Here is a 21,461-nt window from a genome sequence, read left to right on the forward strand (position 1 = left end):
TGGCTCAGTTTGTTAAACATTTGACTCTTGATCTCAGCTTGGGTCTTGATCTCAGGGTCATGAGTTGAATCCCCACACATGGAACCTACTTAAAAAAATATAGGCCCATGGTAGGCACCCTCACATGTGCTGTTTTATTTAGTCCTAAACCCACTTTATGAATGAGAACTGGAAGCTCAGAGAGGTTACATGTTGTGTTAGATATTGCATAGCTGGTATGTGCACATCTAGGTTCTCATTTGGGGGTTTATGACTCCATCATTTTCTCACTATGCTATGTATCATTAGGCTTTGAGAGGACAAGTTGGGATGAAACATGTTTGAAAGGAAGAAGGAAAAGACACAACCAAGAGAGTCAAGTGGTCCCAGAGAAGTAGTATAGTTTGATGGGTCTTGGGTGTTTTGAAATGTGTTGTTTATAGCCTAGCTTCTGATGTGTAGGTGATAAGAAAAGAGAACCAGAGCTGAAGGCTCTGAAGTGGGAGGTGTATTAAAATCCAATAATACATGAGATTTTTATCTGGCTCACAGATGGGGTAATGGTTGTGGTTGTGAGCTCAGGTGGTAATAACACAATATGATGATTAGAGTGCCCTCTCTACCCTCAGATCTGCTTATCAAAATTGTGCCTAGCTTCAGCTTCCATCTTGAGTATGACCTTCTTCATGGAGTCTTTCTTGATTCCACCAAACTGGTGCCTTGTCTCATTTCTCTGATACGTATTGCCTCTCTTATTCTTTCTTCAGGAACTTAGCACATTCAACTTGATTTTCCCATTATTTTTGGATATGCCACGTCCATCTAATCAGTAATCTCCTTCAGGGCAAAGGGGTTCAACTTTGGGGATTCTTCTGGCACCTAGGGAAGGGGTACTTAAACAAGATTTTGAGAACTGAATATAAAAGGCAGTGGGTTGTTTGGGTGGAGAGTGGTGATGTGAATGCCAAGGATCAAGCCAATAGTTCTTGGTGGAGAAGGGGAATGTGCTGGTTCTAGCTATGACTTCAAAAATTTGAGTTTATTTTTGGCCTCAAATTTTCCTTTTCCATCCCCCATAGCCCTTCTAAGTCTAGTGGGATAAAATTGCTCATTCTTTTTTGTGTACCCACAGGGGGGATCGAGGAGAAGAAGGGGAAACAATGTCACTCATTAAGTACCTAAGCCAGAAACTTCTTTATTATTATTATTATCATTTAGAAGCTTCTTTATTATTGATTTTTCTTGGTTGTAAGATGGCACTGATTTTGGAGCAGTATTGTGGGAAAAAACCTAAAAGCTACTATGTGTTATATAACTGTGTCAACTGTAAGATCCATTTTGATTTTGGCAAAGGAATTCTGGGATATAACATGAAGCTCAGATGTCTCATCCTCTGGCTTCTCTCATATTCACCTAGAGGGGGAACCAAGAACTTCTTTGTAGCCCCGAAGAATCCATGCAGGTCAGCAGTGTAGACATTATTGATAGTTTCACAGGAGAGATGGGAAAAGGGATTTATATTGCTGACCTATAGCAAACATCTTAATTAATGCTCATGGGCACATTCATTCTTCCCCAAAGCCCTTTCTCAAGCACTACCAGGAGGTCTTTTGATTTCTCTTTTTCCCTAGTTGCAATAGTCTGTAAATGCTTCTTCTTCTCCCAGTTCCCCTCTTCAGTTCCCAAATGTAAAATCTTTATTCTTGTTTTTTAAAAAGATTTATTTATTTATTTGAGAGAGAGGGAGAAAAGAGAGAGAGACAGAGAGAGAGAGAGAGAGAGAGAGAGAACACTCATGAGTGGGAGAGTCAGAGGGAGAGGGAGAGAGAATCTCAAGCAGACTCCATGCTGAGAATTGAGCTTGAGGCAGGGCTTGATCCCAGGACCCCAAGATCATAACAGAAGCCAAAACCAAGATTTGGAAGCCCAAGGAACTGTACCACTTAGGCACCCCTCCTTATTCCTTTTCTTATGCAGAATAGTTTCACTCTGTCTTGTCTACACCAAAGGTCTCTACTTGACAGCTGTCACCCTCTTTTAAAGTCAGTTTAGCAATGATTTTCAATGGCTTGAACATGCCTTGTGGGATCTCACTCTAACCTCTGATTTTCTTAAGCTGTTATTTCTTTAAAAGTAATGAAGTTACCACATGACACCTAGTGAATGAATTTTTTTTGTCATCTAGTCAATATGTCATCTAATATACTCTTTAAGTATTAATGCTATGGAGTAGGTATTATTATCTTTATTTTCCAGACAGAGAAACAAGTACAGAAAGGGAAAGCAACTTCCTAAGTTACAATGACTGGCAGAGTCAGGATTTGAATTCAGGTTGGTCCAACTCTGAAGCCTTTGCTTTCTTCAGTATATGGAGCTGCTTTGTGGCATTTGTCTTTGCTCATACCGACTGATCTCTGTATGTGATACCCCCACCCCATTTTCTAGGAAAGAGTGAACTCTTGCCTATTCTATCAGATGGCAAACATAAAACTCAGAATCTACTGGACTGGAAAAAGCCCTGGACTTGGGGATATATGGGTGTGTGGTTGGGTGAGACAGAGATGAATGGTTTTTAATCTAGCTAGAGAAATGGGAATTGTTCTGAGGAGATCATGAATCTTTCAATTTATAATCCAAGGCAGTAGATGTAGGAATGGGAGGGTACAAGGACAAGCTGTAGCATCAGGTAGACCTCAAAGAGGAGAAAGACAAAAACCCACCACTAAAATCTAATTGGTTATTAGTCAACAACTTCTGCTTTCCTCCAGTCTCCTTTCTGCTAAAGAAGAGCCTGGGTGATGGAGGAGACCATTTCTCTCATTCTAAAAATGTGCCCTTGAAAGAAATTGAGGGATACACAAAGAAATTGAAAAATGTTCCACGCTCATGGATTGGAAGAGCAAATAGTGTTAAAATGTCTATGCTACTTAGAGCAATCTATACATTCAGTGCAGTCGCTATCAAGATACCATCAACTTTTTTTTTCACAGAAGTAGAACAAATAATTGTAAAATTTGTATGGAACCAGAAAATACCCTGAATAGCCAAAGAAATATTGGAAAAGAAAACCAAAATGGTGGCATCACAATACCAGACTTCAAGCTCTATTATAAAGCTATAATCATCAAGACAGTATGGTATTGGCACAAAAACACACACTTCAAGGGAACAAAATAGAGAACCCAGAATGGACCCTCAACTCTATAGTCAACTAACCTTTGACAAAGAAGGAACAAATAGCCAAAGGAAAAAACAGTCTCTTTAACAAATGGCGTTGGGAAAATTGGACAGCCACATGCAGAAGAATGAAACTAAACCACTTTCTTTTTTTTTTTTTTTTTTCTAAACCACTTTCTTCCACCATACACACACAAAAAAAATTCAAAATGGAGTAAGGACCTAAATGTGAGACAGGAAGCCATCAAAATCCTAGAGGAGAACATAAGCAGCAACCTTTGTGACCTCGGCCACAGCAGTTTCTTGCCAGACAGGTCTCCAAAAGCAAGAGAAACAAAGCAAAAATGAACTCTTGGGACTTCATCAAGAAAGCATTTGCACAGCAAAGGAAACAGTCAACAAAACCAAAACACAACCGATAGAATGGGAGAAGATATTTGCAAATGTCTTATCAGATTAAGGGCTAGTATCCAAAAATCTATAAAGAACCATCAAGTTGAACACCCAAAAAACAAAGAATCCAATCAAGAAATGGGCAGAAGACATGAATCTACATTTCTCCAAAAAAGACATACAAATGACCAACGGGCACATGAAAAAATGCTCAACACCGCTCTGTAGGGAAATACAAATCAAAATCCACAATGAGATCCCACCTCACACCAGCCAAAATGGCTAAAATGAACAAGTTAGAAAACAAGTTAGATGTTGGTGAGGATGTGGAGAAAGGGGAACCCTCTTACACTTGGTGGGAATGCAAGCAGATGCAGCCATTCTGGAAAAGTGTGGAGGTTCCTCAAAAAGTAGAAAATAGATCTACCCTGTGACCTAGCAATTACACTACTGGGTACTTACCCGAAAAATACAAATGTAGTGATCCAAAGGGGCACCCACACCCCAACGTTCATAGCAGCAATGTTCACAATAGCCAACCTATGGAAAGAGCCCAGATGTCCATCAACAGATGAATGGATAAAGAAGATGTGGATAAAGAAGATTCCAGTATGTGTTTGTGTGTGTGTGTGTGTGTGTGTATTATAATATATAATATAATATGATATATTATATGAATATTATTCAGGCGTCAAAAAAATGAAATCTTGCCATTCGCAATGACATGGGTAGAACTAGAGAGTATTACACTAAGGGAAATAAGTCAACCAGAGAAAGACAATTATCATATGATCTCACTCTCAATTTAAGAAATGAAACAGAAGATCATAGGGGAAGGGAGGGAAAAATAAAACAAGACGAAATCAGAGAGAAAGAGAGAAAGCATAAGAGACTCTTAATCATAGGAAACAAACTGAGGGTTACTGTTGGGAGGGACAGGAGTGAAGGGGATGGGGTAACTGGGTGATGGACATTAAGGAGGGCACGTGATGTAATGAGCACTGGGTATTATATAAGACTGATGAATTACTGACCTCTACCTCTTAAACTAGTAATACACTATAGATTAATTAATCGAATTTAAAATAAAATAGATAAAATAAAATACAATAAAGTAAAATAAAAATGTGACCTTGAATGAAAAAAGGAGCCTGTGCCAAGGAACTGTATTGCACTCTTGAAGTTGAGGGTTGGGAGACAGGAATTTACAGAGCACTTTAGAAACCCAATATTAAACTTACAAAGATTATATTGTTTGGGAAAAGAAAAGACTTTATACTACCTTGTTTGTGTTCTTCTGACCTTTCAGAAGAGCCTGAGGGCTTTGAGGGGGAAGTGTGGAATGTTGTGCACTGATTGTTCTAAAACCAGTTCCAGTATGCAGAGATTGTTTTCTTCTTTTTCTTTTCTTTTTCTTTTTCTTTCTTTCTTTCTCTCTCTCTCTCTCTCTCTCTTTCTTTCTTTCTTTCTTTCTTCTTTCTTTCTTTCTTCTTTCTTTCTTTCTTCTTTCTTTCTTTCTTTCTTTCTTTCTTTCTTTCTTTCTTTCTTTCTTTCTTTCTTTCTTCTTTCTTTTCTTTTCCTTTTTAAAAAAAGCTCTGGACTCGAGCTCTGTCTTTATTGCTTTGTTCCTGTGATAGATTCCTTTGCTGTGATATGCCATGGGTACCACTTAGACATTTGACAATAGCATTGGTGTCCAGGTGTTTGCCTTGTAGGTTTGGGAATCAAGCTGGGGATGGAGAACAGGAGGAAATAGAGGGGGACATTAGGGAACAGAGAAAATGAGGATGAGAAGGAGACAGGGGTGTGTTCCTGGGCCCCCAGCATGGTTGAGGAGGGGATTTCAGACTCTGTACTGTCCCCCACTACTGGCTTGCAGCTGCCATTGGAATCTGCACCAGGGCTGCTTAGGATGATTGCCCTGTTTGCTTCTCTCTCTCTTTTCTCCACCACTTGGGCTCATTTATTTTCTTGGCGGAGGAGTGGGGTTTTCTTGCTAACGGGATTCTTCCTCATTCAGCTTCACTACCCTTGATTGTTTTCCTTCTTGGAGCATTTCCATGGAAAGACATTTTATGGTATCTGTGTGGCAGTGTTCCTTAGGTGAGACTCCATACTGGAAATGGCAGACAGGTGGGGGTGAGACAATGGATCGTGGGTGGTCAACCTCCCCGTTGAAGAAGGTTGGGTCTCCAGACACAGAAATTGGCAAGGATTCGAGACAGTGGCAGATGAGAGTTCCTGAAGAAGCCTGGCTGTTGGCCTCCCAGGGCTTTGTCAGACACAGTTCTCCTGAGCTACCTGATGAAACAAGCCAGACCACCACATCCTTTCTGAGATGAAGACCATGTGACATGAAAGAGGATTGCATTTGAAGAGTTTTATGGACATTCTGTTAATGTAAATCCAATTTCCTTTACCACAGAGGTTGTGGTTGGAATTCTGAATCTCTTTTCTCTTGCCTTCAGATAGAATTCATTAAATTGATGTGCAGAGAAACTGTATTTTGCGTTTCTAGGACTGAGTTTATTTGGAAGATATTTATTCTCTAGCAGATATTTATTCTCCTCTCTGCTTAGCCTTCCTGTTTTTTAAATCTCCTTGGCAAGGTCTGCATGTGGGAGTTCAGAGGGCATGACTACTTTCTGCCTGTCTGGTTCATTAACATCCCTTTAGTGATGGATTTAGGGTTGATGAGAGGAAATACTGCCTTTGGTCTGCCCCTAGCATTTAACAACACCCAGGGCAAGGGTACAACTGAAGGTGCACAAACCATATGTCAGAATATTTGCAAACTATAAGCCACACTATGCCCAAAGCCTGGCTAGCATCCTTCTTAGGACACCTACAGGCTGTTTCCTGGGACCAGAAGCTGATGCTCTGGAAGCTAAGGGTTGGGGTCCAACCCTTCCTGTGAACTGGAGTGATACTTTAGTTCTGTTGGGGTCAGGTGAAAGCTGGGTCCATGCCCGGTACTCCTGGCTGATGACCGGGACTATCTGGACTCAGGATGGGAACTATGGACCAAGTCAAGCTCCTACAGAGTTGGGAAGGATGTGTTGTCCTGCACTATGCTTCATTTTTTTCTTGGGGTTTTAATGTAGTTCTAGGCATTTCTGAAAATGATACTACTGGAGCAGAAGACAAGAGAGGGAGGATGTGCATTTATTTGGAGAAATCCATCTGCCGAGACACATCTGATACATAATTTGTTGTTTCAACTTAAAACAAAAGCAAAGGCAGAGGATATGAACCCTTTAACTGTTCTCCTGCCTCTATTGCAACCACACCTTGGCCCCTCAGTCCCCACTGCTGTGGGTAGGGATGCTCATTACACCCAATCCTCCTCCTCCTTTACCTTTCCTTCACTCAATTACTAAACTTTCAAAAAATTTTCTTATAAGGCTAAAAAGAAAAATGGTCTTTGTGTCTTATGTGTGTATGTGGGGTCTTCTAAAACGCAAGACCCTGATCAGAGGCCCCTTTGCCTAGTTCTAAGAGAGATGTTAACTACTTTGATCCTATCACTTCACTGTAGTTGGTGGCCCTGAGCTAGTGGGAGGGCCCTGGTCCAGGTTCTCTCTCTCCTCCTCTCAATCACTAAAAGAGCTATGGATCTGCCTAAAATACACAGAGCACTGTGGGTACAGAGAGATACTGGTGATATTTATTTTTTTTCTCTGGTTCCTGTTAACTCTGGGCATATATTTATGACCATCGATAATAAAAAATATTTATTTCCTGCTTGCTCTGTGCCTGGCACAGTGCTCACACTTCTACTGCAGCAAGCAATTTCATTGATGCAGCCCAGTGATCCTATGAAATAGATTTTACCATTAGATTTAGCCCTCAGATGAGGAACCTGAGTTCTGGGGAGGTTAATTTACATGTCCAAATCCACAAAGTGAATAGTGAGTCTGACCCAAGGGTCTACTCGCTACCCTTCCTCACACAGCAAGTGGTTTAAGGTAGGACCAATAATGTGATCTGCCCTTCAGGCTTGTGTTTCTGTTTGTATATGCTTCTTACAGTGTCTGAGGCTGATCCATGAGGTTCCAAATAAAGAAACAACACCCTGTGATAAGTAGAATAATGCCTCCCCCTCTAATATCCGTGTCCTAATTCCTAAAACATGTGGATATGTTTCCTTACATGGCAAAGAGATTTTTCAGATGTGATTATGTTATGAATGTTGAGGTAGGATTTACCATAGATTATTCAAGAGGACCCAGTGTTATAATTTTGTAATCTCAAGATTTCTGGAAGTGAAGGAGGGAGCAGGAGAGGCAGAGGAAGTTATGTGAAGACAAAGCAGAGGTTGGAGTGGTGTGATTGCTTGCTTTGAAAGTAGAAGAGGACCAGGAGCTAAGGAATGCAGGCAACCTCTAGAAGCTGGAAAGGCAAGGAAACGGACTCACCCCTAGGGTCTGTAGAAGATCAGCTCTGCCGATCATTTTAGATTCCTGAACTTCAGAACTGTAAGATAATAAATATGGGTTGGCTTAAGTCACTAAATTGGGTAATTTATTACAACAGCAATGGAGAGCTAGTACACTCCCTTACCAACCCACCATAACCACCTCTTGCCACCTTCAAATCATAGTCTCAATCCCACTGCCTTTGAGTTGCTTTTCTTCCTGATTAGATCACATCATTTTTTAGCTCCCAGTAACACATTGTGTCCTCACTTTTTTGGACTTAGATTTTGAGAAGTCCCAATGTGTCATCCAGTGTTTTAGGGAAAAATAGGCAAGGCAGACAGGTAGCTGTGCAGGGGGCTTGAGGTGACAGGCCAGCCCTTTGGCTTCTGAGGAACTTCCTTTAACTGGGAAACCTAGTAGTTGACTGCATGCAAGTCTATGTTGAATTACTTCTTCCCACCCTAAACTTTGAGTGAAGTTTCTGTACAGCATTTCATGTGTACTGCAGCTATGGTATAGGCTTTTGAAGGACATTAAATGACTATGTTTGGGCCAGGATGGGAGAGGTAAATGCTCCTGTGAAGCCAAAGTGGCAGAGGCAGTAGTGACCATTAACTTTTCCAGGAGTTGCTCACCTACAGGGAATAATCCAAGGTACTTTTCCTGTGGAAAGCATGTGTTGGCCATAAGAGTTTCAAAATGAAATTCCTTTGTGATGTGAATGTACTTCACTGGACCAATAACTCTTTTCCAATGCTAGGTGTGGGGGCATGATTGGTGAAGCAGAGGACTGTCAACCCCAGGAATGAGCAGAGGCAGGCTCTATGAAGTTAGCTTCTCCACAGGTGGGTTATTGCTCCCTTTATACCTAGCCAGGGCCCCCGTTACCTTTAGCACAAGGTACTGTAGCTGTTAAATAGCACATGTCTTTTGCTAATTTTCATTGTAATCATTAGGTGTTCAATGATTGCTAAATACATGCATGCTGAAAATATGCACAAACCTTTTGATCAGCTATAAAGCAGCAGTTTTACAAATTGCATTTATTTTTTTAAAAGATTTTATTTATTTATTCATGAGAGACACAGAGAGAAGCAGAGACATAGACAGAGGGAGATGCAGCTCCTCACGGGGAGCCTGATGCAGGACTCGATCCCTGGACTGGGATCATGCCCTGAGCTGAAGGCAGATGCTCAACCACTGAACCACCCAGGCATCCCACAAATTGCATGTCCTCTAATGATCTTAAAATTCTTTTGAAATGCCATGACCCCCTACACAATGTGACGATTACTGTCTTTTAAGGTTAAAGAAGTGATATGACTAGTGAGAGTAGACTAAAACTGGTTATTACATGCTGCATACCCCCACGTCACCAACTCTGTCTATAGTCACAATACTGGCTTAAGCCTAGAGAATAGTTTGGTTATTTAGGTAATCTTTTGGACTTCTAACATTTGTGCTAAAACCAAATAGGTTTCTGTAGGTAGTCCAGTAGGTAGGACTTTGTAATTCACCAGCTACCTACCAGGTTAGTGTTTTATCTTCCAAAGAAGGGATTGGAAAACATTTACATAAGGGTGGTGGTTGTGGGATAGGTGGTTGCTTTGGAATTGTGGTGGCTGTAAAAATGCAGTGACAAACTGAAGGTATTATTTGAGATGGGAGAGGCGAGTCTGACAAGGGACAACAGAGATGAGAAAAGAAGGTAGGAAATGGACAGTCCAATCAGCAGGCAATGCTCTCCATTGGACCCATGGTTTAGAGGTGCTGATATCCTGGAAGCAGTGTGGCAAGCAAAAAAAGAAGCAATAGCTGTGTTCATTTTCTCCTATTTGCTCTCCCTTTTTCTTCCATTCATAACCCATTACCACAGTAGCTGGTTGGAAAATACAAAGGGATTCAAAATAATTGATAAATGATGATGATTATTTTTATTTTTACTGAGGAAGTAAGTTTTATATAAACAAGTAGTCAAATCAAATTTGTGATGAAATTTTCAGAGTTCTATCTATAAACTCACAGATGTTCAGTGTGTGTTCCTCATGTCACAGTGCTTATTGGTCCTGTCATCTGATTTACCCCAGATCCTTTGAGAGAGTCTCTGTTGATGGATAGATAGATAGACAGCCATGATGCCTTCTTCATTTCCTCAAGGTGTGAGGAAGAGTTGGTTCCAACATGACTCTTGACCACAGATTAATCTATAACCTAGTTACTGAGCAGTGCTACATTTGTCAGTGTTCAGTCTTTTTGAATACCCTGTATTACTACCTGTTTGAGTTTACTTTGTCTTTCCTGGTAGCCTTCTGGTTTTGAAACGAAAAATCCCAGAGCTAAACTTAGATGTTTTAATATAATGTACAGTCATTCTAAAAGGAATAGGAATTCTTGTGAAAAAGAAGTCATTAAATTCTAGGAACACATATGGAACACATAATTAAAGGGAGCTGCCCAGTTGTTTACAGCTTGCATCGTGATTTGGAGCAAACTCAGAGGCTTCAAAAACAGGTCTTTTTACTTTTCTGAAATGTGTGCTTTGTATTATTCTGGATTTATTGAAATTCTAAGTCTCTCTTAGGAGGCCAGATGAAGGAGTTAGAGCCCATTTATATGGACTCCATATGGGAGAGTAGAGAAGCCACCAGAAGTCAATTTCATTATTCTCTTTTCAATTTTTCATTTTATTATTCCAGATAAGGACATGGAATATATTGCTGGATTGGACAGCTATATATATATATATAGACTCAGAACTGAGAGACACAGTGTGTCCCTATCTGAGATTTCTAAGAAAGTATTGTGATGAGATTTTTCAAATCACATAGCAAGCATAAGAAATGGGAAGTTCCATCGTAAATTCAGGAGCAAAGACTAAATCATTTTTGGAATTGTCTGTGCTTAATGAATTGAAATGATAGTGTTGATCTGGTCTTTTATTGAAAACTCAGGGGGGTTTATATAGTATTAACATATTTTATACAATTTCTTTGGAATTAATTTTCCTTTCAATTTGAAGTGCTCAATATGTTTTGTCATTTAAATTCAAGCCTACTGAAGAAGGGTTGAATTATTTCTTAGTTTTATTAGATTTGGATTTTTTTAGTGAGTTAAAAACTAGAAAGATTCCACATAAGAGTGCTTGTTTATGCCATTTTATTTATTTTTTGAAATAAATTTCAAAGATTTAGATTCCACATAAGAGTGCTTCTTTATGCCATTTTATTTATTTTTGAAATAAATATAGCTAAATATGTTATACTTCATTATGTATTAGTGTCGGCAATGTATAATCAGTCAATTTATAAAAGAAGTAAGCAAAGGCTTAATGGAAGTACTGCAGATTTTCCTTTGGAAGATGAATCCTTCGGGTTATCTCTACTCTTAAGTCTTGTTAAAGAAGTTATATTAAGTTACTTAAGCATATTCCTTGGAATGGCCTGATATTTCATCGCATTTTAAAGCATGTGTTTCCTTTCTAAAGCTGTAGGCCTTAATATTGCTGGGGCTGGAAATAAAAATTTCAAATGTCAAAAATTTCTCACACTGTATTTTCAAAGAGAACAGACTTTACCAATGTGAGTGGTTGATGCTTTAAAAGTTCCAAGCAAATGTTCACTTATAAATGAAATTCTATTCCATCTGCCCAGTGAATCCACATGAAGCATGTCACCTTCACTCCACAATCATTCTTCCCTTGGTGTAGGTCCTTATCTAAAAACCCAGGAGATGTGCCCCCACTGAACAATACCACATAGGAATTGTTCAGTGATGCTGTAGGTTCCATTCCAATGTATTTCTCAAGGGCTTGGGGAAGAGTGCAAACTCCAGGATTTTTAGGAAAATATAATTGGGGAGAGCATATGGTCAGTCAAATCTGTTATTCCTATCCTGCAAAATCTTTTGATTCCTACTTCTGTATTACAGTATGGAATTTCTAGTATCTCAGTATCTCAACTTCCTCTAATTCTAGCATCTCAACTTAGTCCATGTTTCCATCAATTATTGTGGCCACAGCTAGAGCCACCACCCAACTATTAAAGCTATCACATTAAATCTAGTACCCTCACTAAAAAAATTCATAAGTATAACTTCAACCTGATGTAAAACTATGTTTTTCCCTCCTTAGTATAGCAATCTTTTAATCAGATTTTTCTCTTTGCAAAGAGTAGAGGACCCTTTTTACACAGATTTCCAAGATTTTTCCCTAAAGAGATTAGCAAAGTCCTATAATTCCCTTTTCTTGCATGTAAGCTTTTTCCTCAAGTGAGCACCCTCATTCATGTTGGCCTCTGATTCTAGGTCTAGAAATAATAGAAGTGACTATGGTGTGGGGAAAGAGAATTGGTGTGCTGGTTGTTGTGTATTTGCTCTTTCCTATCTATTCTTTATCTTCTCTGTCTTGCTGTGTGCTTTCATAGGCTAACCTCTAAGGATTACATCACCTGGCCTCTCTTGACCTCTGGTTTTTTAATTGGTTTAGATCAATGGTAGATAGAGGATCCCGGAGAGTGGTGGGGTGGGGGTGAGTTCAGAGTTTTTATTTTCCCTAATCTTTCTTCTTTTGCCAGGGACTGTATCCTTCTATAACATTAGCTCCTGTTGGGTGGCTCTCTTGCCTGACAGTTCTTGCTGGGTTCTGGTCACACCTCTTCATTTCCTTGCTCCTTTGGGCTCAGTGATAATGATGGCTTCTTGCTGGTGTTATCATTGCTTGCCTCATCATATCGTTAGTGCTTCCTTATTCCTTCCCAGACCTCTGTAAATAGTTTTAAATTAAATTCTCTTCAATGGAAATTCTTGGGTATTCTATATGTTACCTATAAGTATCCTGATAAAATTAACTTTTCTTCTCCAGAATACCTCCATCAGGTAAGGCTGTTTTATTCATGTTTGTGCAAACAAATGATAAAGGCCCCACTAGGATGAGGAAAGAGGTTGCTTTGACTGCAAAGGAGTGTAGCTGGTTATTTGGGGCCTCCAAGTTCTCAAATCCTGAAAATTCCACTCCAATTGTTGGGATCCCATTCTTTTCCATTATTGCTTCACATTTAACTACAAAGCCCTACTGAATCTATGAATTCAATCATTGGAGTTTGTTAGGTATTTCAGTGTCTTATATCTCTAAGGCATGAAAGATTCTTTTTTCTAGTTTAGTTTGTGCTTTGATATATATATCCAGTGATTTAAATTTGTTCTTTCTTTTAACTGGCCAGAGCCAACTGAAGAAGCCATCCACTTATCTATACAGAAGTATTCATGTCTTTTGTTCCATGACAGGAAAAGATTGGTCTCCCGTAGGCTTGCCTTCAAAAAGCACTACATTTTAAGTGATCCCAGTAAGTAGTTTAATGAACTATTTCTTCATTGTTTGCCATGAGTTGCAAGATTCCCTTTACAGGACACGAGTGGGATTTTTACTGTCTTCAGTCTGAATCAGGCCAGATGACCAATCCTAATTTGCCCATTTCTTTAAGGGTCCATAACCTGCCGTTCCATTCCCTGGTATCAAAATATGTTTCAATCAACATGCTTGATTTCAAGTAAGAGAAATTGACTTTAGGTAGCTTCAGACAGAAAAGACATTTTTGAAAGGATGATGAGATAATAGAATCCATTCCTGGAAAATGGGACAGAAACTAAGAGTTTAGAAAATAAGGAAGTTAGCTGTAGTCATGCCAGAGTAATAGCCTGGTTAAGATTCTTACCATGGGGGATCATCCATAGTCATTGATGGCTTCCCTGTGTTACTGAGGCTGTGAATTATTTCTCAATTGTTCTTCCATTTTGGGGTCACTTTCTCAGGTTCCAAATATCAAAATCTTAGGATGGAACTCTGATAGCTTAAGCTGTTGATGCTAATGAGTGAGTATGAGCCTGAGCCTTGCCTCTCAGCAGTATTCACACAGAAGGGAATTCTTGCTAAGTTAAGGGAGGAACATTCAGTTGCTGAAAACATTCAGTTTTAGTTAGCTAAAAATCAAGACAAAAACCAAATGAAACAATCAGTGTCTGCACTACCTACCTTGCCTACCTGACTTTGTGAGTGGTAAGAGTCCCTTTGCGGGACCAGTGTTTGAAGAGCAGTCAAGATGACTGGTCACAGTGACTCCAGTATGGAAGTATTCACTATGCAAATTGGAGGTGGTTTAAACTTTGTGATGGGAGTCTTTTATAGTCTCAACTCATCTTCCTTTCCTCCTTTTCCCTACTATACCAATTATCACAGGGTTTGTTGATTCATATTTCACACTACCATAGTGATTTATAATTTTTTTTTATTATTTGTAATTTTGGCTGATTAGAAAAATCACTAAGTGGTATACCTAGCATCAAACATTAATAAAGTAGTATTGAGACAAGGTAAAGGACAAGAATGGTATTTTAATTATTATTTCCTTATTTTTCATTGATATAATTTTCTCTGTTCCAAATCTTGTTTTCCTGAGTCCATAAAAATTTAAAAGTTGTACATTTTGCATTTGTTTTGCTGCAGATAATTTTTTCCATTTTGATAAAATTGACTATTCAGTCAAGGATGTAATGTTTTGATTTTCGTTATTGACTTAATGCCATTTTTATAATAAATAGGGGCATGTTCTATATTTCTTTTAGCATTTTGCCAACTCATTATTTAAAAATTATAGATTTCACATAATAATAATAAACTGCCAAATCCCTCTGTTAACTGGAGATTTATAAAAAGCTAATGTTTCCATAGAAACCTTTCATTTATGAACTATAAACACTGTGGATTGCCCTAGAAAATCCCAGCATTCCCACAGGTGAACATAACTTTGTCTTCGTTGGTGAGGCCAGCTTTTCCTTCATTATCCAGAAATGAAAAAATAAACAATTTTGAGTAGCTAATATTTCTCAATTAAAAGAAGAATGATATTTGGGAACATTCTGAGTGAGTCTTAGAGAACATGTAGGAGCCATGGAGTTAAAATACCATGTTTGTATTTTAGTTTTTTCTGTTCACCCCAACCTATAGAACAGCTAGGGGAGACTTCTCTTACTGTAGTATGCTCATGAAGGGAATATGAGCAGGAATTTTAATCTCTCTTGCTGGGCCTGTGTATCTTCTCCTTCATTCACCAGACACTGTCTCTCACATGGTACGTGTATGGTTAGAAATGCTTCATTCCTAATTCCAGAGAGAACAGCTTGGCTTTTGACTTACATGTTGTCAAATAGCCAATTAAATAAAATTTTTATTTTGCAAGTGGTGTTAGGGTGTTGTCTAGATAAAATATCTGTCATCATCTCGTACTGGCACATCTGTTGACTGGATTTAACTGAACCCAAAAATTGTAGGGTGGTTAGGACAGCAGATTTGGAATGGGATGAAAAACAAGGCAGGCCACTCCTGGAAGCTCTATAGTCTTTATTACTTAGAGTGTTAGCTTTAAAAAAATGACAGCTATAGTTCAGACAGGTTCTTTCATATTTAAAAAGGAAGTCTTAAAGTATCAATTAATTTTAATGAGCAGTCTCTCTACTGATATGTACATATATATCCCTAAAGACATTCCAACTGTACTTATCAACATCTGGAAGCAGTATTGGGAAAACTGTATGCTTAGTTTCTAACTTCAAAAAGCATTCATTTTTTTGAAAGGAATCTTTTGTAAATTCTGGAAGAAGCCTGTGAATAGTTACCAGAAAAGCATTTCAGTGTATTATACTGTCTGAGTTATTAGGGAATCAGATGCCTAAAACTCAACTCTGGAGCAATTTGGAGTTTAGAAAACAAGAGAAAAATATCAGCAATAATGCAAGTAGATTAGAAAAGCTAATATACTGTTATACTCACTGAGGGGCTTCCTTCTCTCCCCCCTCCTTCCCTTTCTCTCCCCTCGCTCCTTCATTCCTTCCCTCTTTCCCTTCCCTCGCTCTTTCTCTCTTTTTTTGGGCTAAAATTTCAGCAGCTATATAGCTAGCACGCACTCCAAAAGATGAAGTTAACTAATGCTTTGACTAATCAGAAGAATGGGAAACTTCTATTGATAAGTAAAAACTTTAAAAATACTGCTCTGCATATTGAGAAGCATGGGAGAAATGGATGGGGAAGGAAAAAGAAGACAGGAAGAAAGCAAAAAGAAAATATACATCATGGGAAAGACAACACCAAAAGTGGCAGACACCAGCAGACAAAGCGCTGAGACTTGGATGGTAAGACAGATAAGGTAGGAGCATGATGTTAAAGATGTACATCAGAACCCACAAATTCACTACTTCATTCATTCCAGCCACATATAGAGTTAGTACTATGTGCTGGTCACTAGGAAAATCCAGAAGCTTCAAAGGTAGATAAATACTGTCTCTGTCTCTGTCCTCCAGGTGCACATTTATGGGTAAGAGTGAGAGACTGTGGACACATGTTATAGGTATGATGCCAAATGCATGAAAATGAAACAGTGGGAGCACAAAGTAGGAGCTTGTCGCCTCTCTTCCTTTCGTTCTTTCTTTCACGAACGAGGGAGAGAAGGCTAGAAAAGGCTCAGTAGAAGAGGTGACACTTGATTGAGCCTTAAAGGATATGTACTTCTTTACAGTTTCTGGCATAGTCCAGAAACAGTGGATATAGTCAGAATGAGAATTAATCACCCAACCAATCAGTGATCCTAACGGTGCCAGAGCCTAAGACAAGTGTTTATGTTTGGTACTACTCAGATGTGCTTTAAGACTTAACTTAGGGATTCCATCTACTTGGTGAACCATACTTTGATCACCTTGGCTTGACCTGTCCTTATTTGAATTATCATAGTCCCCTGAACTGAGTTTAGACTATGAGCCACTTCGAGATCATATTGCTTTCTACTTACATGTAGTTTCCCCCACTACTGAATTGTTAATTCCCCAAGGTTCTTGAAACATATCTCTAGTAAAATATGGCATAGGACATTGAATTTATAGTTACAAAATGAGTGAATAAATGTAGTAAGGCCTTTGCCACCTCAAAGGATTATTCTTTAATTATCTGAAAAATATAATACTTATGTCTAGCCCCTTCTTTAAATTCTTGGAATTATGAATGTAAGGCTCAGCTTGCATCCTAGCACAGCTTTATCTCACTCCTGAAAAATAAGCACATCTGAAGGTTAGGGAAGAGTAGTGTAGATATTGACTTTGGATCTTATATGCTTTCAGGAAAATGTCACCTGTGACTAAGAAGTAACAGTTTTTAGGGGGATGGGAGGATGGTGGTGAAACTCCAGCCCTAGACTGCTACTCAGGGTAAGTCATGGAGAGAGAGTGGGAATCACTTACAGTGGTATGAAATTCATTTGTGAAGGTTACCTCAGTGTTGTTCCATCTGGTGAACTATTGGTTAAAAAGTCAGCTGTGTCACCTAAATAGATGGCACTGACTCTATAATATGAAGTTGTGAGATGGGATGTTGCCTCATTAAATTCATCCATTAGCTTGTCAATGTTGATGAACAGGAGAATATCCAAAGGCCCTAAATTTAAATTTTTGTTTGCATTATTGAATTCTTATTTTCATCTGGTGACTCAGGGCTCAATAGTTCTCTTTTGGAAGTTCACCTTACCTATCCCATAAATTTTCTGTGGGTGGTAAGATATGTTTTTTTCAGGTAGCTGGGAATGTAGGTCAGAGTGTTTGTAAGAACTACTCTGCAAATGGAAAGTGTTGCAGTATATAAATCTAAGATATTATTATTGCCATTACCTCTGCCTACTAATTATATAAATACCAGTTCATCCACCAAAACCCAACTTTTTAATTGAGATTACAAGGAATTTATAACCTTATCTTACTAGCCATCTTATTTTTTTTTTAATTGCCTTTTAGTGTTTACATGGTCAAAAGTACCAGGCACAAATTATAACGTACAGATGAATAGGTAACACAAATAAAAAAGTGACCCACTCTGGACTGTTCTCCATTACTTTAGGAAGGATCAAGGGGAAAGTAACAGGACACGCAAGTATGAAGCAATTTTAATTTATTTAAAATTAATTGAAGGAGGAAGGAAACTCCAAAATTTATAAAATAAGGTGCCTTTGGAGATTGATTTTGGCTAAATGTATTTTTAAGAATTATGTTGTCATATGAAGTAAAAAACAAGTAAATTCTTTGAAAAATTTTGTCTCAAGCAAAAAATCCTTACAGACTCCAACTTAGACCTTTAAAACACAAGTATAGGCTTCCCACCTAAAAGGAAAAAAGAAGAAATTACTCCTTCCTGAGAATGTGATGATGCCTTACAAAGCAGTGCCCCAAATTATTTTAATTTTTTTGGAAAAAAAAACCCTGAAAGATACAAATAACTCTAATATTCAGATAATTAGAAGGCAGAGTAGATTGAAATAAATATAGTGGTCCTTAAAGTTGGTTGAAGATTATCATTGGGTTCATTAAAAATTTTCAGAGATTGTAGGAAGAGATACACTAGCATTTTCTGAGATGTCAATATCTTAGAGACACTCCAAATGAAGAACTATTTATAATACCAGACATAATAAAGCAGAATTATTCTAATCTTTCCAAGAATAAAATTGGAATTATTATGTTGGTGTTAGAATTTATAATTTGCTAAGAAGCTGTAGCTATGTTTTTCCATGGTGAAATCCTTGATTAGTGAAATATCTGAAATTATGGACTACAGAAATTATTCAAGATGTGTTATGCTAATAAATAGAAATAAAATGATCTTTATCACATAGCATGATTAGCATGATGACATTACTTTAATATTACATTTCTATTTTGTTTTTATTTATTTATTTTAAAGATTTTATTTATCTGTTTAGAAAGAGAGAGCATGAGTGCATGTGAGTAGGGGGAGGAGTAGATGGAGAGGGAGAGAGAGAGAATCTCCAGCAGATTCAGTTCTAAGTGAGAAGCCCGACTTGGGGCTTGATCTCACCACTCTGAGCTGAAATCAAAAGTCGAACTTAACTGACTGAGCCACCCAGGTGCCCCAACATTTCTATTTTTAAAAAGTTAAGCATTATCTGTCGTTTTGCTATTTTACAAATAGAATGAAATTCAGTAAATTAGACATTAAATTAGACATTAATTAGACCAGCAGAACTCCACTCTGAGCAGAAAATTTAATTCATTTATAAACAACATTAATGGAATATTGGCTGTTTCATCATGCTTATTTAATAAAGGAAACAACTAAAATATGTAGCTACTAAAACAGTGACTGTTGGGGAGTTGAGAAATTTCTGTTAGCTGTTTAGACAGCCAGATTTATCAGTGTCTTTTAAGATAGAATATTTTATTTCCTTGGTGCTTATGTATATATGGATATTATTGACCCATATAATTAGTTATCTTTATACAAAGGAGAAAGACAAAACAAAAATACTAACTAATAAGACTTATTGCTAACATACACATTTCTATAGGGTTACATGGCATATTGTTAAATATTTAAAGCATGAACTAGTTTTTAAGGCTTGGAAATGCTAGTTACTCATTCTGAAAGGACATTTCTTAGGATTTTACTCCTTGTCACTCATTTTCATTTAAGCAGGACAACATTTCTTTGAACCTTATAGTGAAGAAAATAGAATCAACTCTCCTTGAGTTGATAAAGGTCAAGATGTGGTTAGCTGGGCAGGAGCCCAGAGTACTCTAATGGAGATCAGTTTGCTGGCTCTATACTAGCAAGAGCAGAGTATTTACCTTGACTCAATGGAAAGTGGATAAAAGCAGTACCATTACTATGACCTAGAGAAGGAAAAGATGTAAACCCATTAGCACGAAGACCAGTCAGAAACATTTTCTATGAACTATGGGAGGACCAGCCTCATCGTATTCCTGCTTACTGATCCACATCTGCTGGAATGTAGACAGGCTGGCCAGAATAGAGCCCCCAATCCAAACGGAATACTTCCTCTCTGGGGGAGCTATGATCTTGATTTTCATGGTGCTAGGTGCCAAAGTCATGATTTCCTTCTGCATCCTGTCAGCAATGCCAGGGTACATAGTGCTGCCTCCAGACAACACGATGTTGGCATATAGATCCTTGCGAATATCCACATCACACTTCATGATAGAGTTGAAAGTCGTCTCATGGATCCCACTGGACTCAATGCCCAAAAAGGAAGGCTGAAAAATGGATTCAGGGCATCGAAAGCGTTCATTCCCAAGGGTGATCACTTGCCCATCTGGAAGCTCGTAGCTCCTTTCAAGTGAAGAGGATGCAGCAGCACTGCCCATCTCTTGCTCAAAGTCCAGGGCCACGTAGCACAGCTTCTCTTTGACATCACGAACAATTTCCCGCTCAGCTGTGGTGGTGAAGTTGTAGCCTCGTTCTGTCAGAATCTTCATGAGGTAGTCGGTCAGGTCTCTGCCAGCCAGGTCCAGACGTAGAATGGCATGAGGCAGGGCGTAACCTTCATAGATGGGCACAGTGTGAGTAACCCCATCCCCAGAATCCATCACGATACCTGTGGTCCTCCCAGAGGCATAGAGGGACAGCACGGCCTGGATAGCCACATACATGGCCGGTGTATTGAAGGCCTCAAACATGATCTGAGTCATCTTTTCCCGGTTGATCTTGGGGTTGAGGGGTGCCTCGGTGAGAAGGATGGGATGCTCATCTGGTGCCACACGGAGCTCGTTGTAGAAAGTGTGGTGCCAGATCTTCTCCATGTCATCCCAGTTGGTGACCACTCCATGCTCAATGGGATACTTCAGAGTCAGGATGCCTCTCTTGCTCTGAGCTTCATCCCCCACATAGCAGTCTTTCTGGCCCATGCCGACCATGACCCCCTGATGCCGGGGACGCCCTACCATGGATGGGAACACAGCCCGGGGGGCATCATCACCACCAAAGCCTGCCTTGCACATTCCTGACCCATTATCTACCACCAAGGCAGATAGCTCATCATCGGTCATGGCGCTGGCTGGAATCTTCCAGGCAGGTGAACAAAAGTTAAATATAGAGTAAATAGCAGACTACAGTGTCAAGTGAGAGAAGGAACAGATTGAGACACTCTGGAACTGCTTTCAGAGAGGAAATCCTGTGCTGTGATGACAAGTATTTAAAGGTACACACTGGCCCCACCCATGTCCTGTCCCACCAGTTCCCATCATTTCTGGGTGAGGTTGCCTTTGAGGTATTAATAATGATGATGATGATTATACAAATCATTAGTAGACCTTCCTTCATAAAGAGAAAATTGGCTACCAAAAGTAGCCAAATCTGAGGTTACTGTAATTAGGCAACCCACACATGGTTGTCAGCATGCTTTGGCTCAGTCTCTAGATAACGATGATGATGCAGTGGGGGATGTAAGAGCAAGATGAAAGAATGCTAGTGAGAGGTAGGAGTAACACTGCTGGGAGGACCGCTCCCTCCTCACTTTACCCTCTGGATTCATCTTCTCCACACTAGCTTTAACTTTTCATTCTTAATATATTGTTCTCATGAGGAGCCCAATGCCGAATATTTTACTTTTTCAAGATTTTCTTTCCCATTGAGATCCTAATCCCACAGGA

The 21,461-nt window shown here is 39.0% G+C and overlaps 1 protein-coding gene and 2 long non-coding RNA genes across 4 annotated transcripts in view; 2 read left to right on the forward strand and 1 right to left on the reverse strand.

Moving 5' to 3' along the window:
* The window catches only part of LOC106557902, a 402,448-nt gene that overhangs the window by 17,832 nt on the left and 363,155 nt on the right, over window positions 1-21,461 (forward strand). The gene's annotated exons all lie outside the window — the stretch shown is intronic.
* LOC119870240 lies at window positions 13,094-17,316 on the forward strand. The gene is made up of 3 exons (XR_005355543.1): window positions 13,094-13,309; window positions 15,902-16,162; window positions 17,127-17,316. It is a non-coding gene; the product is annotated as an uncharacterized LOC119870240 (long non-coding RNA).
* On the reverse strand, window positions 19,728-20,858 carry ACTBL2 (actin beta like 2). Of its 2 annotated transcripts, XM_038530641.1 has the most exons (2): window positions 20,730-20,858; window positions 19,728-20,603 (listed from the first exon to the last, which is right to left on the reverse strand). In XM_038530641.1, exons 1-2 carry the CDS (start codon window positions 20,856-20,858, stop codon window positions 19,728-19,730), a joined length of 1,005 nt encoding a protein of 334 aa, XP_038386569.1. The 2 variants fall into 2 exon arrangements, with proteins under 2 accessions (XP_038386569.1, XP_038386568.1); XM_038530640.1 differs by having other exon boundaries at window positions 19,728-20,858.

This window comes from Canis lupus, chromosome 2 (assembly GCF_011100685.1).
Source record: "Canis lupus familiaris isolate Mischka breed German Shepherd chromosome 2, alternate assembly UU_Cfam_GSD_1.0, whole genome shotgun sequence".
NCBI lineage: Eukaryota > Metazoa > Chordata > Mammalia > Carnivora > Canidae > Canis > Canis lupus.